Raw genomic sequence first — 27,472 nt, 5'->3', positions numbered from 1 at the left:
TTAAACATTTTCTCTGGTCCCCGTATCCTCTGACAGATTCAGTGAGGACATCTACTTCATGACCGGGAAGAGGCCGAACATCTTTTGGAAGGCATGCTGGATGGTGATCAGTCCCTTATTGCTCCTCGGGGTGATGGTTGCCTACGTGGTCCTCCAGGCACAGAAACATCCCACTTATCCCGCATGGAATCCGGCCTATGTAAGCAAGTCGAGGTTACTGACATGGAGATATCAAATGGGATCTAATATGCTTTTGTGCTTTTCCCCTTTTCTTTAGTGTGTTATATAATTTTGTGTGCATATAAAAGGTATGCAAAGTTACAAAGTCCACGCCAAAGGGAGTTACTCTCCCCCACAGAAACATTGCTCCTGAACTGCCTTGCTTGAAGTCCTGCCTTTTCTTCCGCAGCTTGGTGATGTCACCAAGAAACACATTTGCTTAACGGCTAGTTTGGCACAACCTCAAACTAGGGATGCTAATTTTGAAAAAAAAATGTAACCGATAACCGACCCTCGTTAACCGTTAACCAAGCTGCAGTGTTTGAGCACAACAGACAACTGAGTAAGAGATTTTACGTTTTGTTCTACGATATAAAATATGTCAGTAAATATCCCCTTGTGTATTTTGTAGCTTTTATATGTCTTAAAAAAGGCGGCTGCAAGCAAGTTGCGAAATGAGACTTCAAAACTTAATCATGCCAACCTCTAGTCCGCCTTTAGCTTAGTGGTAGTGACACGAAGTTATGCAACTGTGGTGTAGTTCGTTTATAGCCTAACGTTAGCTTTTTACTTCTGCCGATTGCATTTACGCTTCAAAAATCATAAAAGGGGTGTTCATTTGTGGAGATTATCTTGCTAAACAAAACGTGTAAGCATAATGTGTAAGCATAATATGTAAGCATCAGAAATTTTTGTTTCATATACATGACATTTTATACTTCTTTGTCTTTTTCTTCAGGAACTGTTCCCAAAAACTGAAGTGAAGCCCTATCCAGACTGGGTGTTTGGCATAATCATCCTCCTCTGTGTAGTACCTGTGATTTCCATCCCTCTGGTGGCTCTCTACAGACTGATCTGCTGTGGAGTCAAGAAGTCCTCCCGTGGCGCTGACCTAAATCCCTACTGCAACGACGGCTTTGAGGTTGAAACACAGGAACAAAGGACATAGAAAGCTTAAGAAATGCTGCAAGTAACATTGTTCCTGAACAGAAAAGGACAATGTCACTGCTTCTGTGGAATCTCATCTTAATTCACCGGATACCTGACTTATAATCAGTCATGCTGAGCTATAATATAGACTTTCATACTGATTGTTAATGTTTACATTTATCAGGACTTGACCTGACAACTCGCATTTGCTTCCTGAATTATAAAACGGGATTTATTTAAAGTGACAGTCTTTCCTTTGTACATTGTTGTGTAGTGTAAGTAATACATCGCCATCTGACTTTGATTCCACATTTACAAAACCTTACATTTTGAACATCAATGTATTCTTAACACTCATTTTGTCTCGAAAAATCATTGTATTGAATCTCAAAGCTTCCTGCTGTTCATAGAAAGAATCTAAAAGATTGTCATCAGTGTAATGTAAAAAAAAAACTGAGCTACATCAAACTCTTCATTTAACTTAACGTAGTGGCTGACAATATTTCTGTGAACTTATTTTCATACAAATTATCTTCCAGGTGACCTCAGATGTCTTCTTTGTGGAAAACTACCGCAAAGTGTATATCAAAGTCCAGAGAGACAAACAGCTGTGGGATGAGGCGGGGTCTACGTCAGCAGCTGAATGATTTTTAATCATCCAATTTCCTTGTACTTTGATCAGGTGTTTTTTGTTTTATATGGTGTGTTTATGACTGAGGTTTATCACTTAATTGTTTTATATCAGATCTGATGAGAATTTTCTTTTGGCACACTGAAGATCAGATAAATCCAAATCACTGATTTCAAATCTGAGAGGGAGACAAGAAAAACAACAAAAAAAGGTTTGTACTTTCTTAACTTTGACAGAAATTGGGCCAAATTCTCAGTGCCCTTTGGAGAAACAAAAGACAAAAACTCACAACAGACACATTTTAGAGAAACTAGACTAAATACTTATCTATACCTTTGAGCTGCTGACGGTTTCATTGTGGTGTTGGGAGCTGCAACTGGGGCTAGCGGCTGGTAGTCTACATCTGGATGGCCAAGAAGTCGACTGGGGTCCTGGGGTTAGTGGCCTGTCGAACCCTGGCCAGCCTCAGATCCCCCAGACACCGCTCTAGACGGCGCTTCCCTGTCAAGAGGATGACAGCAGAGAACTGAATGATGCTTTTTTTTTTATGGTGAACTGGAAAATTCATCCACCTGAAACATTTCCAGCACCTGTAAGTAAAGATGGCAATAAACGGATTTGTGTACATGTACAGTAAGACAAAGTGTTGTATCTAGATTTGCTGGGTTGGGTGCGCCTCTCATAAAGTCCACATTTAAGGGTTTTGACCTTCCGAGCAAGTTGTAATGATGATGTTTCCATATTGTTCATTTATGGAATATTTTAAGGTGAGTCACTTCATGCCTCTAAATGAACACACAAGGTGAGGCTTTGTTTATGATTAGGCGGTGCAATTTTGTGCCCATTTTGGCATGAAATTGAACTTGCGTTTCCACCTACTCGGACCTTCTACCGTAATACTGATAGGCAACATTGTAGTTGGCAGAGGCATGTACACACAGACCTGTTTGCTACCCACTTTTACAACTAGATTGATATTTGCATCATATAAGTACAACTTAAAAATGGGATTAAAGCAAGAGGCTGTAACAGGCAGAAGAATAGCTGAGGCTTACTGTATGAATAATGTCATCCATGTGTCACTGAAAGTAATCCAGGGACCTAGCATTCTGCAGAAACATCACTACTGACATCCGGTTTGACCAGTGGGTTGTAGAATGTTGGATCTTTTCCATGCAGTTGATTAAATATCTTTAGCCATCACACAGCGGCAACATGATTTGAGGCACGTATGGCTCATTAATTATTAAAGGTGCTAAATGCGAGATTGGGAGCATTTATATTGCCTCCGCACAGCTCTCAACATGGCGACGGCTGAGCAGGCGGCTCGCAGTTAACGGTGCTAACAGTGAAAACAAACCGCAACTCTGCTGACAGAGCTCAGTGTGGGGTGCTACAATAACGCACTCTCTACTCAGGTAGACATTACTCTTCAATATCTTTACATAGCAAATAGTTGTTTGCTGTTATATTAATGCTCTGGATATTGTATAGAGAACCTTTAATATCTCCTGACACAGCAACAGTAGGGCTGTGTATTGGCAAGAATCTGGTGATACGATACGTATCATGATGCATGGGTTACGATTCAATATGTTGCAATGTATTGCAGTTGGCTTGCCCCTGTAACATCAAACATCATTGCACTACTTTGAGAGGGTGCATCTCTTTGCAAATGAAATAAAGCACTGTCGGAGTTCATCTTTGCATGTAAACTATTAATTAAAAATCAGTACAGTGTTTTTGAGAATCGATACAGAATCACAAAACATAATATCATATTACATTTTTTTCTATATTTTCTTACACCCGTAAACAACAGGAATGGTCTGTAATATTTTTTTCTTTCATATCGTTGTAGTTATGACAGAACTCTAACCTTGGGTGATTTTAACACCTTGCACCACGTTTTGACTCTGATGCTGCTCCTTGTTCTCGTCTTAGCATATTGTAAACTTAGTATCTTTGCGTTCTGGACTAAACAAGACAACTGAAGACGTCACCTTGGACTGTGGGAACTTGTTGAATGAAATATGCTATATAAACTTTTATTATCGTAATTGGAAAAATATGTCGTGCTCGTCATCTTGTGGTGCCGTAGGATAGTTCCTGGGTGATATTATTGTGTGTGTGTGGTTCCTGAGGGTACATACGTTTGTGCAGGTGTGGGAGCAGATCCTTGTAGAGAGGACGGTGTTGTGAAAGCACCAGCAAGAAAGAAAGACAGAAAAGCAGCTCCACTGCTTCATATTGCACAATGCCAGTCTGGGCCTTACTGCCTAATATCAGTCCTGAAGTAAAGGGAAGGGATTAAAAAAAAAGAGATGATAAGTTTTGAACTTGATATTGCTTAAATGATTTTTTTCCCAGATGTATGAAGGGGAAATGTTGCCTTTGTTGCTGAGTCTGATGAGTCGATTGGCGTATTCAGCTATATCCAGTATCATCCGCAGGAAGTAGACAGGGTTCTTAGCAACCGTCTGACCAAAGGGCAAACTCTTGGCACACACATGGAACCTAACGAGAAAAATAAAAATCAGGAAGAGACAAACAAGACGCGCCCTGCCCATTCAGATATTTACATTCTGAGATAAAAGGCAGTAAAATTAGTTTCAGCTGAGTGCAGGTATTGATTGATAACCCTCCCTGTGCTTACTGTAATAGCAGATTAAAATGAGCAAACTGGAGAGGGAAGTGAGTAGTGAAGGAAGAGTTGTGTTGATTGGAACTGTTTTTCAATACTTCAGATGGATAATGGAAACAAATGATTCACAGTGCCCACTGAATTTATTTAATCTGAATGATAGACAGTGGTATTTTAGCATATTATGTTACAACAGTAAAAATTACAGTACTTAATTAAATGGTAACTCTGGAATTTTTCAACCTGGACCCTATTTTCCAATGTTTTTGTGTCTAACTGACATAGGGATAACAGTTTCTCAACAATTTACTCCAGTATTGAGGGATAACGCTGTAGACGACAGCTGCTCACAGACTGCAAGCTGGCACCGTCATTTACATCCACTAATGTGCTTGCTATTGCCATGACAGGCACTGATTGTTATTATGTCTGTATGTATTAAGTGTCTGACATTATAGAGAGAATCTTGCTCAAAGAGAAGTCTCGTTCTGAAATCTGTCGAGGTGACGTGTTGCAAGGAGACAACGGTGGAATAGAGGAATACATCCATGGTGGAAACGCGAGTGCCAGCCGGGCAGAGTTTGTTGTGTTGGAGTACAGAAAGCGTAGCTTAGTGCTAACTAAAAGATTTTCAATGTCATGGCTGAATACTAAGCTGATTTCGACAACATGGATGAGGTCTTTGAATTCGATGACCGCCTGTATTTATTTGAGCCAGAGTAGCTGAGTGTGTTGTATTTATCTGAGCCAGATATTCAGGTTTCACAACGAGACGTCTCCTTGAGCGGGACTTAGACACAATAACAAACAGAACGGATCAAGCGAAAGGTAAGAAAAACATTTTGTTCCTCTATAGGGTCATTTCCATAATGTATCAGACACTTATAATAACAATCTGAGCCTGTCAGTGGCAAAAGCAAGCACTTTTAGTGAACGTAACATTGATGCTACTCGTTTCCCGGCTGCCCGTTACAGCATTCTCCCTTAATACTGGACCAACTTCAAAAATAGCTGTCCCCATGACTAACTTATTCCATGTTGAAAAATACGAAAGTTACCCTTTAAGATTGCACTTTAGGTTTGGAAAAAAAGAGTCAAAAGTCAGTCAGGTCACTGTCTTTACCTGCATGCATGAAGCAGCACCAGCTTGTAGATGTTCTTGTAGACTGCCTCAAGAGAATTGGTCTGAAAAGGAAAAGGTATTCATTATTATAAGATCGGCACGAAAGCGAAGGTGCAGAAATGAAATAAAAGTGAAAAGTGAAATAGAAAAAAGATGTGTGGGACTTCCACTCCATTGTATGCATCTCAATCAAATGCAAAAATGTTTATGAAAGGTAAAATTGAGGCAAACAGTATTTAATATATTTGTACATGATATGTAACATGGGCAATATTAACTAGTTATATTTTTTTGTTCCCTGATCCGTTTCACTATTTGTCCTGTATGTATTTATTAGGGCTGTTCTCAACCAAAGAAATTCTTAGTCGACTAACACTCTGCTGCGATTTTGTGTCGATTAGTTGATTTTAATCAATCTGATCTGTAAAACAAAGTTTCTCCACAAAGACACACACAAAACCACTTTAAATCTTGTGTTTACCAGAGATGTGCTCATAAATTTCTTAGAAATAAATCATTGAGCATGAAAAAAGCATAAAAAACAACTAATCAACTAGGAGGGGGCTACCCTAGATTTTACTGATATTTACTATCAATCTGCTTCATTGTTTTTCCATTATGTGTTGACATGAAATGTCACGAGTCATAAATTCAGTTATCATGGACAAGTTTACAACGGTCATTTACAACTTTGTTGCTGTTTGAGAGTAACTTCCGGCTGGTCACCTTGGATATTGTTGACTCTACATGTTGATAAATGCCGCCTGACCGCATCATTTGTTAGAGGAAGTACAAATTCAGGTTTCTACCTTTGTAGGCTGTGTCCTTCAAAGGAGGCAGCCCCTTCACTCAGGCACAGCTAATGTATGTTTGACTAGCAGCTGATTTGAACAGCTGGGGCCGTATCAAAGAAACTTCTAAACCATTACAGATGAACAGTTCCTGAGTCAATGTTTCTATTCTGACTTAAGATAGGAAAAGTGTATTACACAAGCATCCTAACTTCCCAAAATCTTAAATAAACTCTCCTAACTTTAGGATAACTGTTAAGCTGTCCTAACTTTAACTTTTCCATCACTTTTCTTCTGCTCTGTGGATATAAGAGCTGCCTTTTCGTATCACTTGTCAGAGTACTTATTTTTATTTTTGATAGCATCAACGCTCTGTTGAATGCTGGATACAGCAGAGACTGTATCTGCTATCTTAGCCCGCTCTCTTTCTTTTATCTCCAGAGTTAGCGTTGTTGTAAATTTTCTAAAAGGAACATCATTGGATTTCTCTACAGATGTTACCAACACCTCTAACTCATTTGTTGTTTTAATGTACATTTCAGTAAGTTTTCAATGAGAAAAACATAGTTGTTTAGCTCGGCGAGATGTCAAAGTACCATTGGTTGCTAAGTAACAGACAAGCGATGTTGGATTGAGTATTTAGGATTTCCAAGCCTGAGAAAAGATAGGATGAAGTAATAGAAGATAGGGTTCCTAAAGTTAGTTAGGATTTGCTTCTGTAATACCAAATTGGGAAAAATCCTATCTTAGTCTCTTCCTATCTTAACTTAAGACTTAAGATAGGACGTTTCTGTAATACGGCCCCTGATGAACATATATTGGGCCAAGAGCCTTTTGAAATAGAGTGAAAGACCTAAACCTTTGTAGAAGACCTGTCACTTGACAAGCTCTTCAATTAAAGGCTTTTTTTTATGAAGGCACTATTATTTCCCTGACCTTCAGGTCCAAGAACAAGGCATGGCACTTGAGTCTGAGGATAGCCATCAGTTTCCTCCTCATCTGCTGTCCAGCTGAGTGGAAGGAGCCCAACGTAAGGCTGTAGCGTAAAGACAGGCCTGCATAGCTGTGAGAGATGGAAAGAGAGAAAAAGCAACAATAGTAAACAAACATTAATATTGTAAATGGATATGTGGTTATATATTGTGTTTTATGCATGAATATGAATCATTCATGCTGGACTGGGAGTTCTCTCCAAGTATGTTTATGAGTAGGTACAAAGTACAGAAGGTGGGGGGGCAGAGGGGGGCACTCAGCTTACAAGAAACCATAAAGTCTGCAAAAAGCCCCATAACTGACGCAATAAGCACACTTGAGGCAATAATTCTTTAGTTTAATTACATCTGACGGGATGCTTCACCTTGAATAGTCTTTGTAGCAGTCCAGGGAGTGTGTGTCCAGCAGGAGTCCACACCAGGGGAAGAGGCAGTGAGGCGGCAGCACACGGATGCCGGGACATGACCCCACGCTGCCCGACACCTGAAAGTTGACCACCACCTTCTGCGGGTTTACCACCAGACCGTACTGTGGCACACCAGCCAGCAAGATCCTACACACACACACAACGTCAAAGTGACATTATCAACCACTAAATTAAACATTCAGCATCACGTTGTGTTAAATCTGTCTCTCAACCTTTTTCCATTAAAAAAGATGGGAAGATTAAAGAACAGATTTGGATTTGGGGGAAGATAATTACACAGATATGATTTATAATGGCTCCCAGCAAATAATTAAACAAATTCTGCCATCAATCGGTTCCCTATTAGAACAGATCCAGCCTGCTGCGAGAGATCATGGTGTTTTGTTTTATAGTCATTTATTTCTAATTAGTTAATTTAAGTTTTGAGCAGCATATCACAAAGCTTGTACAATCATGTTTTATCATCTTAGAAATATTTAAAAAATAATTCTATTTTAGATTTTTAACACACAGAGTCCATGTTATCTCCTCACACCTTGATTATAGCAACAGCCTTGTCTTAAATAAAAATCTATTAATCGACTACAGACTGTATAGAGCCCAGCTGCCAGGCTTTGAGCCAGAACTAAGCGGTGTGATCACTTCACTTCTGTTTCAGCCTCCTTACGCAGACTCCCAGTATGTTTTCGGAATGATTTTATGATCTTATTGATTACTTTTAAGGCTCTTTGTGGCCTTCCTCAGGCAGATGTTTTTATCTGTTCCAGGGGCCCAGCTTAAGAGCCCAGACACACCAAGCCGACATCAAAGAACTAGCAGCGATAAAGGCCGACTGTTGCGTCGCCTCACGTCGCCTTTGGCCGACAAGTTGCATTTGAACACACCGCAAAGACTACAGCCGACGGCCAGTTAGCACGTACGCTCTGCGCCTGCGTGACAGAAAATAACTCTCCACACCAGTAGGCGGCGGGAGTCTGTATTCGCCATTCAAAAAGGTTCAGCATGCTGAATCGGCCGAAAAGTCTCCAACACGGGCAGGCTAGAGCTGACCGTGTGGGATACACTGCAAAAACCAGGCTGACAGACGCTCACTGACCATTCAGGCTCTGAAACAACCCAAGGAAATAATCAAGCTGAGTCAGTAACATCTTTTCTAAGTGGAGTCAGCGATTCTGGAGAAAGATTGTTGATATTTGAACTCAACACCCAAACAAACAAAAACAAACCTTAGCATGATAGCAGAACAGACAGCTAGCGGATCGTGAGGAGACATTCGCTGAATTTAACCAAAAGTGTATTGGATTATTAACGATGACTGCACCTTTAAATCTTTTCTTAATGCATACTTTCAGTGGAGAGCTTATCGTATTTTATTTTATTTTATTTTTCTATTTTATTCTTTATTTCTTTTATCTCATATTTCTGGAATTGACTTTATCCATCTTATTGTAAAAATCAAATGCATTTTGTAACTTGATTTTATAATTTGTTGATTTTAATTTGCTGTTATGTTTAAAGCACTTCATAACTGGGTTTGAAAAATCTCTACAAATAAAGAATATTATGTTATTAACTTCTTTTATTCTTGTTTAAACTAAATTTATGTAACTGACTACACCTCTTGTCTATAAAAAGGGAGCAAAAGAGAAACTGAATGCAAGTGAGAGAAAAGATCAACACACTGTAAAATGTGTAGAAAAACTGTGTGTGTGTGTGTGTGTGTGTGTCATACTTGAGAAAGGTCTGTGCTCTGTGTAGGTCTGGGGTGATCAGAAGGAAGTCATCCACCAGTCTCATCAAACATCTACAGGACACAGAGAGAGGAAAATAACACATACAGTAAATAGAGATTTGCTACTATACAGAAAGACTGCCCTCTGCTGCTGGACATGTGTTATTACATCTGTAGAAGTTGACGTTGACTGATATACATACCCTTTCTTTTCAGTAATATCTTTGAACAGGACATTCTCCATGTGACCGTAGCAGAGACAGCAGAGCAGACTGGACACAACCGATCCCTGAGGAATCCCTCGGCACTGACGGTATGTCCTGAAACGCCGAGGGATAAAATCAGATTGTAGCTAAAACGGGGCAAAATAAATGTGAATGTGTGTGATGATGTTGTAGAAACTCAATTAAATAGGGTTGGACGATATGGCCAAAATAGCATATTTCCTGGTAATTCAATAAATAAACAATCTATATGAAACAACCACCAGGTAAATGGTATTTTTGTATACCCCTGTGTGTTGACAAAGGAAAAATACTGATTATTTTCTCATTTAATTAAGAACTTTAGTGCAAATTGATCTGATTTTCCAAGAAATTTGAGTTAGTATGTGCTTGCTATTATCAATTTAGTCAACGTAATAGTGCATCATATCTCGATATATGATTTCATCATGATACGATTCCATTGAAAGACGATAAATTATCATATTAATATTGCTCAGCTAATTACTGTAAGTACCAAGTTCTTTGAATGTGATCACATTTACAAATGAGCTATGACACGCTACATATTGGTCTACTTAATGGTGGTAATGCGTACTTCTTGCCAAACTGAACAACACTGCCAGTTAGCATTTGGGTGAAGAACTGCAACGCCTCTCTGCCATGAAGATCTGAGCAGAAATGCTGAAAGAAAAGAAATAAAATGCTCAGGGTTAAAAGAAGTAACAAACTTCCTTATCTATTCTAAAGAAACATCTGAGAATGTCCCTCTCACCTGCTCTGCCAGCACGGCGTGATGAACTTTTCCTCTCTTCTGCAGTGACGTCACAAACCCTTTCATGTTGGTGGATCCCATGTTACCCTCCAGGAAATCTGCCTGTATTAACAAACATCAGAAACTCTCCGATGGAAGTTAAATATTGTTATCCTGTATACAGTAAGTGTGCGTATGTCGGTACCTGTCGAACAAAGGTTTTTTTCAGGCCCTCGTGGGAATCAGCCCAGATCTTTGCATAGCGGCGGATGGCAAAGAGTTCATCCTGAACAGGTGACAGAGCCTCGCCAACCACTTCAATGAGTTTGTCATGAGGCAGACTCTCATAGGCTCCACTCACATCCACCTTAAATGCACAGAAAGACAAAAAATGAATGAATGAAGTAGGGAAAACCGCATTTAACAAAAGACTGAAACCTGTTTTCACAGTTTTAAGTGTGCTAAAACTACATTATAATGCTTTTTGTAGCTTTATTATCACAAAAAAAAATAATGAATATGACTGCTTAAAAGACATCAGTAACATTATGTCAGTCTCTGCCAGTACAATTAACAAACTGGCACACAAAAACCAACCTTAACAAAGTAGAGGGGTTGTGGCTCGTCCCTCTGGGCCGGAGCTACAGAGCTCAACACCTTGTGGATATCAGTCATCCCCCACACTGTGGTGCCCAGGAGGGATGGCGTGGAGCCCACACAGGCCCGCAGCATGTCCAGCAAGTCCCGTACACGCCCTCGGTAGAGCTGCAGGAGAAAAGAAATGTCCTAAATAAACACGCTCATGTTATAACACACAACTTATGGATTTGCAAGAGATAATTTTAATCATTATCAAACTGTACCCTCGTTTTGGCATCTGCTCCTACAACTCGTGTGATAGGCCTCATGTTGTCAGTCTTGGGAATGAAGCGAAGGCGGGAGATGACGGTGGCCTTGGGGAGGGATGACACCTGAGCCGGAGTCAACTCCTCCATCTGACCCTTGGAGAGGTGACCTCTAAATCACAAAAATGGTTTGTGTGAGCTTCATGAGTAAAAACCTTTGCAGGAGTGTGTATGTATGTGTGTGTGTGTGTGTGTGTACCTGAAGGCTAAGTCCTGCAGTTTTGCCCAGACTTCCTGTCTGTAGAACCTGACGGCATTCTTCTGGCCAAAACTCTCAGTGACATAGAAGCAGGCTCGAACCAGGCCTACAACGTAGCCGTCCAGAAGCCAAGCCAGGAACTGACCCAGGATCTGTGTCCGGTATGAGAGCTCACTAGGCGGGAATCTGCCTGGAGATGACAGTGGTTTGGTTAAGGTTGCATTCACACCAGATCCGGCGGTGCGGTGAAAACGCAAGTCCTCCCATTCATTGTGAATGGGGGTAGTGCGTTTGGGCCGTGGCTGCCGCAGGAGATGCCGGAAAAAAATGTCAAAATAATCGGAATTAGATATTTTCTTAAAATCGTGCAGCCCTACCAGCTATGACAATCTCACCTGTTTTACTGATCTTCAGCCAATCACAGTCATTCACCTTCATCTTCCACATCAGTTCAGCCAGTGAGAGCTTCTCGAACTTGCCACTGCTCAAGAAGCCCCTGACCCTGAAGAAGAAATTAAGTCGGTTGTGGTCGGAGCCCCATAGCTCCTGAGGGATCACAGCAGAGAGGCATTCCTTCACGAACAGGTAGACCCGGTGAGGTGCACAGTGCTGAGGCAAGAGGGAGCTTAATTCCCCCTGTTCTGCATCTCTCTCTTCCACCACTGGGCACATCCTCTGCAGTATCCTGCTGTAGGGACATGTCCTGTGTTGACGCAGCAGTTGACTGAACACAGGGACCATGTTAAAAAAGCGCCGAGGGAGTTTCTTAGGCTTCCTCTCCAGCCCGTTTAGATACGCCAGTCCCTCAAAAAAGACTGTTCGGACCAAATCTTGCCCTTGTAGCCTTCTTAATCCACCAGCACTCTTCTTCTTCCTGTTGAGAAGGAAGCCACGCATGCCCCTTCCTCCATACAGGAATCCCAGTGTGCGGATAAAACACTGTGAGGGAGGCAAAGGGGGAAAAATCCCCGATCTCCAACTGGGTCCTCCCTCCAAGGGAATTATGGTTGTTTGCATTTCAACGGGCTGTTTGGAACAAGCAGTGCCATTTTCCAAAGGCTTCATAGATAGTGTTGGTTCCACAGACATGGGCTGCCCTTCCTCCAATGTTTCATAGCACACCTGTTGCATTTCCTGTGTGGGCTCTTGCTGTCCTACCCGCCTCCTCTTTCCTGAACAAGTCATCATGTCCTCCTCATCCTTTTGATTAGTTTCTCTCTTTCTTTTCCTTTTCTTCACTCTTGCATCCCTTCTGTTCCTCGTCTTGCCGATAGTAAGATTCTCAACTTCCTGTCTCCTTTTCAAGGTCACTTCACCTCGATTCCTTACAAACTGAGCACCGTTATGCGTCCTGGGCCGAGGCTGGAGATAAAATCCAGTGGAGGCAGTAGTCATGGACACCCTGTCATAGACGGGAGCGCCACACACCTGGAAAACACATGAAGGAGGGACTGCCACAAACACAGAGCAGCTCTCCAGCAGGTAGCGTGTGAGGTCTGTGCCAAGTCGTATTGTGACTTTCTTCCACAGGTCACTGCCATGGATGTAGGCAGCACTTTGAGTCACATCTCCTTTGAATTTGAAGTGGTCCGCATCCCGCTCCTCCTGAGCCAGAGACAGAAAATTGTAGCCGTGTGCCAAGATGTTTCTTTTTCTTTTCCTTTTCAGACTGTTAAGAACAAAGGCCAGCAGTTCAGGTAGAGTGCAGATCTGTGGAAAGCATAAAATACACAACATCAGAATCAAACATCAAATTCAGTCTCTTATAAACCTCACAGCTTAGTGGTTTGTGCATCCATTATATAGCATGACTTATATTTATGTCTTAATGTAAACTATCCACAACAAAGCTACTGACCAACAGACTGATTGCTCCCTCGAGGACGGTCTGCAGGACAGATTATAATGCACACAGTGCACTTTCATAGACTAAGCTACTGGAGTTACCCTGCACTATACTCACTTTTAACAGTCTCTTCTGCACTATATTCACTTTTTAATAGTCCTGTATCCCAGCTGTTACCCTGCACTATATTCAGTTTTAACAGTTTTCTTCATCTCCTTGTATTTTTATATCTGGTATATGTTTTTTGTATTTTGTACTACTAACTTTTTTACTGCCTTTTTACTAACATGTTTTGCACTATGGAACTGTGATGCTGGAAACTTGAATTTCCCTCGGGATCAATAAAGTTACTATCTATCTATCAATAATTGTAATCCAATATTATAATATATATTATTCTGAAATGGGCCATTCTGCAGAATGAGTACTTTTACTTTTGGTACTTTAAGTGTATTTTTTAATACACTATATTTATATTAATATATTATATATATATATAATATATATACATACTGTATATATATTATATTATTATATATATTATTATATTTATATATTATATGAATATTTATATACTACATTTTTTTATATTTTGTACTTTTACTTGAGTAATATTTTGAAAGCAGGACTTTTACTAGGACTTTTAACTTGTACAGTAACACCATTGCCACAGGATCTCACATCAAAACCCAAATAAGAGTTAGTTAGCACGACAGCTAGTGTAAAGTTACCTGGTTGCAGCTCGGCACCTGCTGTAGTTGCTTGTCAAAGCAGACAGAAACCCCCCGGACGAAGGCTTTGAACCGGTTTGAGTCAGACTGTTCAATGAGCTCTGCTCTCTGTCCTTCTCTGAACACGATGCTGTTCGCAAACTCCTCCAGGGACTGTACGTGCTGATACAAAGACCGGAGAATGTCCAGAGTCTGGGACATATCAGTCGTAGACATACTGACCGGACAGCAATGTCCACGTTATTCAGTCAGGGCATGGTTGAGTATAGTGGTTAGTAAGAATGCGTTGCTAGGAGCCCGCGTTATCCTCAGCCAATGAGAGATCAGTTCACTGGACGCGTCCAATCAGATGGACCCATACTCAACAGCGAATTAACAGTTGACCAATAGCCAATAAGAAAAGGTATGTTGTCTTTTTTCTTCCAGGAATAGATGTGAATATTTCACAGTTCAAGTGCAAAAAACAGTGTGGGCGAAAACAGTATTAAAATAATCTTTCTTTCACTTTTCCCCTAAGTCATCATTCAGATAAGAAATAGAGCAAGACGTCAAACAACAAGATAACCAAGACACAAGGCCTACACAAAAAAAAAAAATATTATAGTTTTATTTCAATTCAATTCAAATTGCTTTATTGGCATGACTATCAGGTGAACAATATTGCCAAAGCGTCAATTCAATAATAAATTAAAAATTAAAAAAAGAACAAAATAAAAACAAAAACATAAACAAACATATATACAATTCATTAAGCAAATTACAATATAGAGATATTTAAAAAGAACATGCATGTAAATGGAAGAAAACAATAAAGAAGTAATTAATGTTTGTTGTGTCAATAAAACAAACAAACAAACAAATAAAAAACAATTAATAGCAATATATTGCAATATCAAAGGATAAATGTAAAAAACACCAAAAAACAAAACAAAAAAAAACATGTAGTAGAGGAGTAAATAAAAGGCAGAGTGTGAGTTACATCTATTATGTGTTGTTGTTGTGGTCGTCTCTTAAGCTGTGTTTTATTTCTTTAAAACCGTTCTGATCCGACAGAAAGTCAGTAATGATGTAAGTTGAAATGTATATTGTCTATGAGCATTCACCACAGAGTAAATCTTTTTTATTTTAATGTCTGCTTTTGTGAATGTCAATCTTTGGAGAAAGCATTCAAGATTCAAGATTCAAGAGTTTTATTTGCCATTTACATTGGAATTCTGAGCAGTTTACACCGAGTCAGCTTTAAGAAAAGAAAAAAGGTAGAACAGGCACAAGGTAATTACAGTACAAAATAAGTAGCACATTCAACTCAACACAATAAATAAATAAATTATTAAAATATAAAACGCCCTCAGTGTAGTCAATAAATAAACTAAACTACCCTCTGTAATGATGTAAGTTGAAAATGTGTATTGTCTATGAGCATTCACCACAGAGCAAATCATTTTTATTTTAATGTCTGCTCTTGTGAATGTCAGTCTTTGGAGAAAGATGAATACAGACTAAGCAAAGCAAAAAAATGTATTTATTAATTAATTCATTTATTTATTTATTTTTATTTATTTATATATTTATTTATTTTATTTTATTATTTTTTATCTATCTATCTATCTATCTATCTATCTATCTATCTATCTATCTATCTATCTATTTATTTATTCATTCATTCATTCATTCATTCATTCATTATTTTTTTGCAATTTATGTACATGTCTATGTTCCCACTGGCTGTGTTGGTACGTGAAAGCAGCATCACAAGTTCCTCCTACTGCCCTCTGCTGGTCAGCACGAGCACAGCCGCTGCGCTCGTGGGAGGACGGCCCTCCCGCTTGGACAGAGCGCGCGAACGCACCCACACGTCTTTCACACAGTCGGCTGCTTAGTTAGCTAGCTGTTAGCTGTTAGCTTAGCTTAGCTTCCTTCACTCTGTGCTTCTAACAGCAGCGGGGCTCTGCGGGCACACCAGAGAGGAGCACCTCAGACTAACGCTTTGTGGCTCTCAATTATCCTAAAGTCTCTAAAGTGGACTAGCGGCTACTTAAGATACCTGCACGATGGCGGACAAGGAAGGTGAGCTGAAGACACTCATTGTTGTCAGAGTGATAACTGACATGTCTAAGCTAGCTAGTTAGCTACCCGGCTGAGCTGGCCGTGATCAGTCACAACAAAAGCCGGGTGCATTTTCAATGTGTGAGCTGTAAAAACCTCCGTTTCATTTCGCAGTTCTTCTCTTAACACTAGTTGGTGTTATATACTATACACCCTCGTTGCAAGTTGAGGTTATAATTATAGTTAACACTAGAGCATAATGATGATAGCCTGGTAAGCTAACGGTGATCTGAAAACATACTGCTACATAGTGAACATCAGTCAGGCCTTGTGGATCATATCAGTCCAGTTCTGAGGTCTCTACACTGGCTCCCTGTCTCTCAGAGATTTGATGGTCAAAATACTCCTGGTGGTTTACAAAGCACTAAATGGTTTAGGGCCAAAATACATTTCTGATCTTCTGCTATGTTATGAACCATCCAGACCTCTCAGGTTCATCTGGATCAGGTCTGCTTAGTGTCCCCAGAGTCACAACTAAACATGCAGAAGAAGCGTTCAGTTTTTATGCACCAAATATTTGGAACAAGCTCCCAGAAACCTGCAGGACCAACTCCAACTCTGAGTTCCTTTAAATCAAAGCTTAAAACTTTCCTGTTTGCTGCTGCCTTTTATTAAACCAGATAATGATCTTATACTGCACTACAGCTTTTCCTCTTGTGTGTTATACTCTATTTTAGCTTCTACCCGAGCTTTTATTTTTAGCTTGTTCTTATTTTCTAATCTTTAATGTTTTTATGTTTTTATAACAGTTTTAAATATGTCTTAATGTTCTTTTGCATTTTGTTGCAATGTTCTTGAATTTTTATGTAAAGCACTTTGAATTGCCCTGTTGCAGAAATGTTCTCCACAAATAAAGCTGCCTTGCCTTGAGTCATTATTATGTCGTTTGCAACTCTTCCAATAGTCGTTGAGGAAGTGCCAAAACATTAACTAACATCAGTAATGCCTAATGACCATCTGAAATACACTTGGCAGCTTCTCAAATATTAAATTGGCACCCTCAGTCAGTGAAAGCTATAACATCAGACGCATCTTGCAAATGGTTGAATGATAGCTCCACAACAATTTCAGCTGACATTTGTTACTCAACTCTGTGTCCTCCTCTCTCTCAGCAGGAGCATTTGATGATGCGGTTGAGGAGAGGGTGATCAACGAGGAGTACAAGATCTGGAAGAAAAACACTCCCTTTCTGTACGACCTGGTTATGACCCACGCTTTAGAGTGGCCCAGCCTGACTGCTCAGTGGCTCCCTGATGTCTCCAGGTACATGCTTTTCACACATTGGACCAGTAGTAACATGCACTCTGTCCTAAAAGTCTGAATAACATTAATGATAAAGCTATTTTCCTCCCATTACCAGGCCAGAGGGGAAGGATTACAGCGTGCACCGGCTGGTGTTGGGCACTCACACATCTGATGAGCAGAATCACCTGGTCATTGCCAGCGTTCAGCTACCCAATGATGACGCCCAGTTTGAAGCCTCACATTATGACAGCGAAAAAGGAGGTGGGAGATGCTAAACACTAAAGCGTGAATGTTCAGACAGGCAGACTTTTCATGTAGTGTATATTTATGAGGTCCACGTGTTTCAAAGAGACCGATAACATGGACATAACCTGATTAATGTGGTATAATAATAATGGAATGATATTCTGAAGCCATTCAATGAAAAAAGTGACAGTTTTAGTTATTATTAGGCACTGTAAATCATCAACACCTCAGAAAGGATTAAAATGTGATTGTTGCATGTAACATAGTTTCCTTTGGTATGAGTAACCACTGTTATGGCATTGTGGTGTTCTTGGGTAAATTGTACCCTTTTAAACTTACTGTTCCTAACTCAATTTCCCTAAAGGCCCAAACACACCATATCGGCATCAGAGAACTAGCGGCGACGAAGGCCACCTCTTGCCTCACGTCGCCTTTGTCTTGGCCAAAAAGTTGCGCTCGAACAAACCACAAAGACTTCAGCCAACGGCCGACTACGACGTACTTTCTGCACCTGTGTGAGATAAAATAACTCCACACCAGCAGGTAGCGGTAGTCTGTATTCGTCATTCATAAAGGGAAAGCGGAAGACCGAGGACGGCGGATGTACAAGCTGTTGTTATGATACATGAAATAAGGCAGCGTTTGCTGACCATTTTCACACCACTCTCACTCACCACTTAGCTTCATTCCAGATGGCCATGTCTTGAAAATATCTGTGTATTGGAATGATCAGATGAGATGATGATGGAAAATTAGAGCCTTCTGTGTTTTTCCTCTTGACTTTACCGGTTTACTTGCTTTCCACACTTCCGTTTCTCTTCTCGTGCTCCGATTCGTTTAAGCTGAACAGCCAATCCGACTAGATCCGACGGTGCGGGACACACTGCGAAAACTAAGGCGACAGACGCTCAACGACAGCCTCAAACTGGCTAATGGCCAACCGTGGGCTTGGTGGGTCAGGGCAGAAAAGTATGTTTTGCCTCCGTATTGTGTCTGTAAACATATTTTCTTGTACTGCCCTGCAGAGTTTGGAGGCTTCGGCTCAGTGAGTGGCAAGATCGAGATAGAAATCAAGATCAACCATGAAGGAGAGGTGAACCGTGCCCGCTACATGCCCCAGAACCCTTGCATCATTGCCACCAAGACCCCCACCTCAGAAGTGCTGGTGTTTGACTACACCAAGCACCCCTCCAAGCCAGGTACATAGATCACACACACATCACAAGACACTGCTAAAGGTGGCATGTTGTTTGAACACGTTTTGAAAGTAAAGAGGGCTCATTGGTACCTTTTGACCAACTGAAAGAATTTTGTTTAACACATCCTCATTACTGCGTATCTGCTTTTGTTCATGCTGTGAAAGAAATGGACAATTTGCATTATTTTCATTGTCGACAGACGCTTCTGGAGAGTGTCACCCTGATCTGCGTCTCAGAGGCCATCAGAAAGAAGGCTACGGTCTCTCCTGGAATCCAAATCTGTCCGGCTCTCTCCTTAGTGCGTCAGATGACCATGTAAGAGAAAAGTCCGGTTTCATTGCTGTATTAAGACATTATCAAGAATCTTCTTGAGTTTTATTGGATTACCAATTTTAGTGGCACATACTCCTAAGAATAAACTCATGCTGTATTTCATGAAATGTTCAAACATGGTATCTGGAATATTGATGGGTTTTTATGTCATCTTTTCAAATCTATAGACAATCTGTCTGTGGGACATCAGTGCTGTGCCAAAGGAGGGGAAGATAGTAGAGGCGAAGACAATCTTCACTGGTCACACTGCTGTGGTGGAAGACGTCTCCTGGCACTTGCTTCACGAGTCACTCTTCGGATCTGTAGCAGATGACCAGAAGCTCATGATGTAAGAAGCTTGCTGATCAGTCAAATCTGGCAGGCAGATGAAACGGTTCACCTGAAAAGTTACATGATCTGCATCTTCACAGTCTATGAACATTTGTCATTTTTCTCCTCAGTTGGGACACTCGTTCAAACAACACATCCAAACCCAGCCATGCAGTAGACGCCCACACAGCAGAGGTCAACTGTTTGTCCTTCAACCCTTACAGCGAGTTCATCCTCGCTTCTGGCTCTGCAGACAAGGTAATACAATATGCCACCATATCTTAATTGTCGTTATTTAGTTTAATTTACAACATGGTGTTTAATTCTGCGATATCATGTGCATTTAATAACTCTTTGACTAAATGAATACTGATTTATAGTGTTGCTGTTTTGTATCTTTCTCCCGCTCATAGACTGTGGCTCTTTGGGACTTGAGAAACCTGAAACTGAAGCTGCATTCCTTCGAGTCACACAAGGATGAGATCTTCCAGGTAGGATATTTATCAGTGACATTTTATTGAAATAATGATAGCAGCATGTCTTGTGTGCAAATCTGTAGAGTCAGTTAAAAGACAAAGGATGAATTTGGATCACAATGATGCAGTTTCAAGTTGTAAGGACAAAACTGTTTCCTGGTGCTTGTAAGAATCTCTGATGTATAAGTAAAAAAATTATCATAAATCCGAATTATCAACACTTCACATGTACGCTAAGATAAATGTTCCTGACAAATTCTTGAGATTTTCAGTATGGTACGTCTGCGTTGCTGTTCAAGGTGACCTAATTTGAATCTCTGACTGACTGTTGCAGGTTCAGTGGTCACCTCATAATGAGACCATACTGGCATCCAGTGGAACAGACCGTCGCCTCAACGTCTGGGACCTCAGGTAAACAACTTAACATCAATCTCCACCGAATTCAGCTTTGTTGTGTTCAGGCTCCATTGCAGTTGCCAGAGATGATCCCCTGCAATTCTAGCCAGTGAGGACATCGGGGGTTAGTCACACTGTAACATTGTTTGGTACCAAATTTAACTCTTCTGCTTGTTTTTTGTAGTAAAATCGGAGAGGAGCAGTCACCAGAAGATGCAGAGGATGGCCCACCCGAGCTACTGGTGAGTCTCATTGAAGCCTGCTGAACTTTAGAAGTTGAGATTCTCTATTATTGCTAACACCAGCTTGTATCATAATAATGGAAGTGGTGGCTTTTCTTCTATCTACTAGTTTATCCATGGTGGCCACACCGCTAAGATCTCTGACTTCTCCTGGAATCCCAACGAGCCCTGGGTCATCTGTTCGGTGTCTGAAGACAACATTATGCAAGTCTGGCAGATGGTAAGACGGCTGAGCCCACATTTTATTAAAAGCATGTTAGCTTGGACAGGCAGAGGACACAATTCCTTCTTAGAGGGAAGTATTTCCCCGCAAAGACAATATAGGAGGTGATGAATTTTGCAGCAACATGTTTATATCACAGACGGCAGGCGACTCTGCTCTCAGGATGTCTCTTACCAAAACTATAACATGTGGATCAGAGCAGGCGACAGTGAATTTGCAGGGAAAAGTCGTATGATGGGAAGTTCCTGACATTTCAGCTAAGGACTGCAAATAGGAAATCTCAGTCAAGATGGATTTTTGATATATCATTTGGAGGGATTCAGTCAGGGCAAAGTGAGGAGACAGAAGACAGGAATGGTAAGTGTACTAGCCCAGTTGTGTGTTTACTTCCTTCACTTTATAATACTTTTCTACACTACTAAAATGTCTTTGCTGTAACATTACTGTGATAGCTGTCAGAAAAGCTAGAAGTTAAACATGTAGTTGGTAAAATGTGGCTCTTTGAAAGCCCCACAGTTAATCTTTTTCTGGTTGTCCTGGAATTAAAATATTCCACTGACTCTTAAATACAACCTGACAGTATGTGGCTGAATGATTGACGCACTGACTCTCTTTTTAGGCTGAGAACATCTACAACGATGAAGATCCAGAGGGTTCAACAGACCCTGAAGCTACAGCGTAACTTCCTCTTAACCTACAACCTCATCACAAACTGCCACCTCCGTACTTCCATGCAGCTACCGCTTCCCACCTTCCTTTCTCTACTTTACCGTGGGACACCGTATGCTGTAAATCACTGTAAATACAAGAAAGACAATAATCATGTTATCCCTTTTTTCAATACTCACAGTGAAGAACTCTCCTTTTAACTGAGTAACTTATTCCCGGAAGAATCTCGCTCATGTGTGTCGCACTGCGCAGAAAAGATATATTTTTGTAATCAAATTGGCTCTCCCTCGTACACTGAAATGTTTTAGCGAACACCTTTTTAATTATAAATTAAATGCTCGTCTAGAACTGAAGATGGTGATCATACTGAAAGCCCACACCAAGTGGTAATTCACAATAACCTGCTGTTAAAGAGTGTAAACAGCTCCCTCTGCACATGTTGGAAATGTTGCAGAAGAATCATGTTTTAAGTAAAATGCAGTCCAGCATAGTGACAGTTACTCAGACTGTGATAGAGGTTGTTTGCAGGCTAACATATGGTCCTAAAATGTCTCATATTTTCCCTGCTTCAGTCTGGTCATCACCTAATTGTTCTGGATTTTTACACCGGCTGCTTCTGAATAAATTGACTCGGTTTTCAAATGTCCATTTGTGTTCCCACCTCCCCTCATTGTAGTCATACATTAATCATTTAAATGTTGTCGTGATGTAGATTAGCGGTTGAACTTTTTTTATGTTCAATATTTTGTAATTGTACAGTGAGTGCATTCTTAATAAAATGTGTTTCATTGGTCTTTGGGTCTGCTTTGTTAACATTTCTCAATATGAATGTGTTACTTTTTTATGTCATCAATACGATCAGCGCTTTGCTAAGCTTGGAAGTATTTTTAAACAACCCTAAATAATCCTTCGTTGAAAGAGTCGGTTACACCTCCTGACACTTAACTCAGACCTTTTTTTTTTGTGATGTCTCGGCGCTTTGAACTTACTCACACTCTATTAGTCTGTGTCCCACTGTTTAGTTCTTCAGCCATGTTGCCCTTATAAGTACATGAAGCCCTCTCCGCTCCTCATGCAGAGACATTAACTCGTCAGTCGCACATGGATTACAACGAACACAAAGCCTTTATTCATAATAAAAACACCCTCTACAAGCTGCAGTCTGTTCTAAAATAAAACTAGTCAATTTTTAGTTATTTGTTTTAACAACAGCATGTCTCTTAATGTGTGTAAAGTGCAGTAACTGAATCTTGGAGTTCACTATGTTGCAGATAAAAAATAATCAGTTTGTTATTAAATCACAGAACTCAGGTTTTTTTTAATCAAGATCATACAATCATGTTTCCTCCTCATCGTCACACTTGTTATGGTCCTCAATGGCAGCCCTGTAAGAAAAAAATGTTTTAATTAGAGCTATTCCCTAAATGATTTTTTAAAGTATGATACAGAATAACAAGTCTTACCTGTAAAGTTGTAGTTGTTTGTTTAGGCTGTCTCTCAGCTCCTCTATCTCTTTGGTTTGTCTCTTCTGAATCTTTAACTCTGCCTTCAGCTCTCTGCTGCTGTCCTCCAGAAAGTACACTGTCTCCTGTAAGAACGGCATATAACGTTATTGTTTTGTGTATTAAATGAGAGTGCTTTTTACTGATGTACAGTTAAAGGACAGTTTGTCTACTTCCTAAGCCCCCACCTTCTGGCTCTGCCTTCGCCATCTTGCTTACCTTGTACTGCCCCACATCCTCTCTCCTCTGTAAGTGAATTAGTTTGAGTTTCTCCTCCAGGCAAGCCCTCTGGAGATTCAACTTTTGGATCTCCTCCCTTAGGGGTCTCAGCTGGGCCCTCAGCTCCTGGGCCTGCTCTTTGGCTTTCACCAGTGCTGCGGCTGTTGTGTCCCTTCTCTTCAGCAATATGAGCAAAATGGGTTCATACCTGGCCAAGACAACCGTTAAAAGTTCAATGAGATACATACATTTAATCAGACACAACATGAAAATGTGAAATACTCGCCTGTTAATATTATATATCTAGGGCTTTTAATGTGAAAGGTAAGAACGGAAGGAGTGGATCTGCCTTTGTTGAAAAGAGTAATAAAGTTTGCCATGCTGGTTTGTTCTATGGAGCCTCCGTGTTGTTTCATAAATATAGGCGCAACTCAGCCGTTTCTGCACCACATGATTGGTTAATGCTTTTATTCGCTGTGCGAAAGCTCTAAAAAATGTACCTTGTGTCAAAAAGTGTCGCTTTTTCGCTGCGTTATATTTGCATTTTGTGTAAAAGTATTCATGACAAAAACAACTGACAAAAAATATATTAACGTACAAAATTAATTGCATGAAAAAAAACGCTTCGGTGTGTAAAGGCCTTCAAAGTCTGTGTTTAAAGTGTAACAAAAAATAATAAAAGATGAGGGGTGGTCCTTGACGCCCCCATTCAGGGCGATGCAGACCCCGATAAGAAGCGGAGGGGTCTTGTATGGCCCTGAACGGGAGCGTCGAGGACCACCCCGAAGGGGTTTATTTCACAACAATGACCCACTAGCTGTACATTATCCCGCTTATTACACGGCTACTTAAGATATCAATAATTTGACACAAAAACTAAAAACATCAGAACTGCATTCATAGCAATGGTCTGTTATAAATAGCAACAGTCCACTATAAAGAAATAACAGACGGTAGAACGCCGTGATTGACCAATCAGAATCGAGTATTCAACAAAGCCATGTAGTAAAAACTTTTAAAACGTGATTTTTAGTCTGGCAATAGCAGCACTAGACAGTGACCGCACCTGTCCTCCAGCGCTTTCAGCCCGCCCTGCAGATACTGCTGGATGTCTCCACAGGAGTGCCTCCTGCACTGTGTCAGTTCGTCTTGGGTGTTGGAGGTCTGAGTGGAGCTCTGGGTGTGAAGCTGTACTTGCAGATCTAAGAGCTGTTGTTGTTGAGCTGCCCTGAGCTGGGAGCCCTCTTCTGTCAGCTGGAGCACCAGCGACTGCAGCTTCTCCTGGAAGAAAGACATTTTTAATGTCCAGGTTTCCTCTGAAGTGTGATGCACAGATAAAGAGTTTCTTACCTCTTCTCTCTTTAGCAGCTCCACCTCACGGTGCTGGGTGTTTAGGGCAGCCTGGTTTTGAGCGCAGTCCCTCGCCATGGCGAAGAGCCTCCTCTTCAGCTTTCTAAGCTCCTCATACAGCCCCTGTCTCTCCAGGTTTACCTTCCACAGCATCTTCTCCTCCGCCGCTCTCTCCTCCCTGAGGCTCTGAATCTCTTTCTTCCTCTCCTCTCTTCTCCCCTCTTCCTCCTTCTTCAGTGCGTTCATCAGCTCTGCCACTTTGCTATCAATTGTCTCCTCTTCTTCCTCATTGCTCCCCTCTCTGTCTCTATTCCCTCTCAACTCCAGCACCTCCGTCAGCAGCTCTATCCTCCTCTTCTCTAACCGCTGCACCTCCACTATGCATTCCTCCATCTGAGACCCTAGTGCGCCTAGTTCACTCATGCCAGATCCCAGATTGATGGTGTCCATGTTGAGCCCCTGTCTCTCTTCAGCTGGCAATTCATTGTCGTCTACTTCGATCCCAATTACATCTCCCTTCATGTCGTCTTCTGTCTTTGTCGCCTCACAGCACATTGGATCATTTTCTGTACTATCTATTGGCATTGAAGGCCCTGAAAACCTGAACTGAGGATGAAGAACCCCCTGGTCTTGCCAGTCCAGTGTTTCCATTGAGAAGCCAGCCATGTTGTCACAGCTAAGCACAGGATTCCGCTGGCTTCCATTAGTTGCCGAACCCACTGCTCCGTCATTTCTGCTTTGCTTGGAAACTTCATCTCCCCCAGCATGTTGACCAGCCCAGGACTGAAATTGCATCGGCTGGGTCTCCATCTTCATTGGCCTCTCTTGCTGAACGGGCACCAGAGTTGTACCCCTATGAAGTTGAGGATTCTTACTGATGTGTACATACTCTTGGCTTGCATCTGTAGCCCACCCTTGGGGCTCAAAGTCCATCCCAGTCTCTTCCATGCAGCTCTCCAGCATGGCCAGCATCCCCAACAGCTGACCCTCGTACTGCACCATGGTTTCACTCAGCTTGTTTCCCGCCGAAGTGAGAGGCATTTGAGAAGCTTCTGCGGTTACTCCACACTTGTTTATGACTGGCGACTGGCCTTGCACTGGCTGGTGTTCTGTTTCAGCCCCATCCATGTGTGTGTCGATGTAGCTTGTGGAAAGATATGCTTGGGGAGGGTCTCCATAGCTCTCCATTGCATCTTCCTCTTTGCTGTGGCTACGAGTTGATTCAGTCAGGCTTGTTTCATTGAAACTTGCTGAGAAGTGAGAGCCAAACGGGATACCAGTCAGCCCCTCACAGCTTTTCAGCAAGTCATCCATCTCTTGTAAGTATGGCTTAATTATGGTTGATTGATTCAGCTGTGTTTCTGGGAAGGTTAGTCCAGGTTGTGTCGTATTCCGCTCTCTTTGCTCCATGAGGGTTCTGTTCGGATCCGCATCCTCTTCTTTAATGAAGAGAGGCTCGAACCCAGCAGACGAAACGTTATCGTCCTCCATTGGTTCAGGCTCTTCTGATGTATAAGTCTCCTTTACAACCGTCTCATCCCTTGACAAAAGCATAGGAATATGTTAAACAACCTAGCTAATACATATTAAATGTGATAGCTTTAGTTGATGGCAGTCGTGTCACAAATACTAGTCCTGGCCTGCGCTGATGACATGTCAACAGTGAAGTTGGGTTTATATTTTGGCCAGACGTCTAGTATAAGTTATGCTGATGTCTTTAACACATGCTTTCATGTAGAGCTGGGCAAAGGGGGCAGAGGGTGTGCTACCAGCAGCTGTCCCGCAAGGCTACATACCCAAGGGACCAACTGTCTGGTGGTCATGATCAGACACACACCTCAAACAAGCCTACTCATGCATCTGCAACACCACTCATATAAACACACGCAAACGGCTCTAGAGCTCCAACAAGTGGCATTACACGGATTACATTACAGAGCAGATTATCATAACATGTCAATGTGCCGACGGATGGGCATTCGCACTCTCCCCTGGTGAATAATGTAGCTGTAATTTCATCCTTTGAGGTGTTTGCCAAGACTGGCCAGAGACTCCCAGAGAGTAAATTGATCAAATTGACCCAATACTGTCATCGGCAGAGATTAGTAATGTAGAAAGGGCACGGAAGACAAGCGGGACATTCGTTTCATAGCTGCAGTTTCCTCGCCAAATGCTCCTCGACCAAGACCCAGGTCTAGCATTTGTGTTAAACGAGGTCAGATCATAAAGATAGTCTATCTTATAAATAAAATATAATATTGAGTACTAAAATCTACTGGACTGGACAGTGTTGTGCTGCGCATGGCTGACTAAAGCCCCGGGGAAGACATGACAGTCACCAGCTGTCTTGCTGCAGGCCAGGCATAGGCACAAGTCACATTCCTTTAGACCTCCACCACCCAAATACAGCACAGGCCTACAGTATATCTGCTGAGCGTTCAGAACACTTACTTTTCTTCTTATGTTAAACATTAAAAAATAACTTTCTTTTAAGCTTCATGTGATTTTTAAATAGCTAAATAAGTGAGTTAGTTATTTGGAAGTTGACTCTTTGGAGCGGCATGAATGGTTTGTGTTCTTCAGCAGTTTCCATTCAGATTTAATCAATTACACAAACCATGTAAACATGAAATATAATTATACTTACTTCTGTATATATGCTTGTTTCTTCTGGCCTTATGCGTTATCCTCGCAATGAATCCGTTAGAAATTAGTTGAGGTTCAAGCGACAAAGCAAAGAGTGAGCGGGAGCAGAGTGTGCAGATAAACTTAGAGAGGAGGAGGGGGGGTAAAGACAGTTGATCCAGC

At 41.2% G+C, this 27,472-nt stretch overlaps 3 protein-coding genes across 5 annotated transcripts in view; 2 read left to right on the top strand and 1 right to left on the bottom strand.

The window, feature by feature from the left end:
• The window catches only part of LOC119502867 (sodium-dependent neutral amino acid transporter B(0)AT3-like), an 8,468-nt gene extending 6,055 nt beyond the window's left edge, over positions 1-2,413 (top strand). The window contains exons 11-13 of the mRNA XM_037794126.1: positions 37-199; positions 959-1,141; positions 2,121-2,413. Of these exons, the coding sequence (XP_037650054.1) occupies positions 37-199; positions 959-1,141; positions 2,121-2,270 (496 nt within the window). The 3' untranslated portion in view covers positions 2,271-2,413. The remainder of the gene's footprint in view (positions 1-36; positions 200-958; positions 1,142-2,120) is intronic.
• Positions 1,364-27,472, bottom strand: sync (syncoilin, intermediate filament protein). Of its 2 annotated transcripts, XM_037794124.1 has the most exons (6): positions 27,312-27,467; positions 24,665-26,204; positions 24,381-24,595; positions 23,315-23,522; positions 23,057-23,181; positions 22,696-22,978 (listed from the first exon to the last, which is right to left on the bottom strand). In XM_037794124.1, exons 2-6 carry the CDS (start codon positions 26,153-26,155, stop codon positions 22,930-22,932), a joined length of 2,088 nt encoding a protein of 695 aa, XP_037650052.1. In that variant the 5' UTR covers positions 26,156-26,204; positions 27,312-27,467; the 3' UTR covers positions 22,696-22,929. The 2 variants fall into 2 exon arrangements, with proteins under 2 accessions (XP_037650053.1, XP_037650052.1); XM_037794125.1 differs by lacking the exons at positions 22,696-22,978; positions 23,057-23,181; positions 23,315-23,522 and adding exons at positions 1,364-1,899; positions 3,620-3,631 and having other exon boundaries at positions 24,442-24,595; positions 27,312-27,472.
• On the top strand, positions 15,939-22,387 carry rbbp4 (retinoblastoma binding protein 4). Of its 2 annotated transcripts, none has more exons than XM_037794129.1 (12): positions 15,939-16,216; positions 17,371-17,518; positions 17,616-17,761; positions 18,772-18,945; positions 19,145-19,260; positions 19,446-19,606; positions 19,719-19,845; positions 20,001-20,078; positions 20,398-20,474; positions 20,644-20,701; positions 20,811-20,921; positions 21,544-22,387. In XM_037794129.1, the coding sequence occupies exons 1-12, from the start codon at positions 16,201-16,203 to the stop codon at positions 21,604-21,606; spliced, it is 1,275 nt and encodes a 424-aa protein (XP_037650057.1). In that variant the 5' UTR covers positions 15,939-16,200; the 3' UTR covers positions 21,607-22,387. The 2 variants fall into 2 exon arrangements, with proteins under 2 accessions (XP_037650057.1, XP_037650056.1); XM_037794128.1 differs by having other exon boundaries at positions 17,368-17,518.

The sequence above is a fragment of the Sebastes umbrosus genome, chromosome 15, assembly GCF_015220745.1.
Source record: "Sebastes umbrosus isolate fSebUmb1 chromosome 15, fSebUmb1.pri, whole genome shotgun sequence".
In the NCBI taxonomy this organism is placed as follows: Eukaryota; Metazoa; Chordata; class Actinopteri; order Perciformes; family Sebastidae; genus Sebastes; species Sebastes umbrosus.
Note: the sequence above shows the minus strand (reverse complement) of the source record. Positions and strands in the feature narration are given on the sequence as shown.

Coding starts and splice junctions, on each gene's coding strand:
- rbbp4 (XM_037794128.1), top strand. Junction 17,519..17,615: donor TGGCTCCCTGATGTCTCCAG/GTACATGCTTTT, acceptor TCCCATTACCAG/GCCAGAGGGGAAGGATTACA. Junction 17,762..18,771: donor TTATGACAGCGAAAAAGGAG/GTGGGAGATGCT, acceptor ACTGCCCTGCAG/AGTTTGGAGGCTTCGGCTCA.
- sync (XM_037794124.1), bottom strand. CDS start 26,155: ATGGAGGACGATAACGTTTCGTCTGCTGGGTTCGAGCCTCTCTTCATT. Junction 23,182..23,314: donor AGGATGTGGGGCAGTACAAG/GTAAGCAAGATG, acceptor CCGTTCTTACAG/GAGACAGTGTACTTTCTGGA. Junction 22,979..23,056: donor AAACAACTACAACTTTACAG/GTAAGACTTGTT, acceptor TTTTTCTTACAG/GGCTGCCATTGAGGACCATA.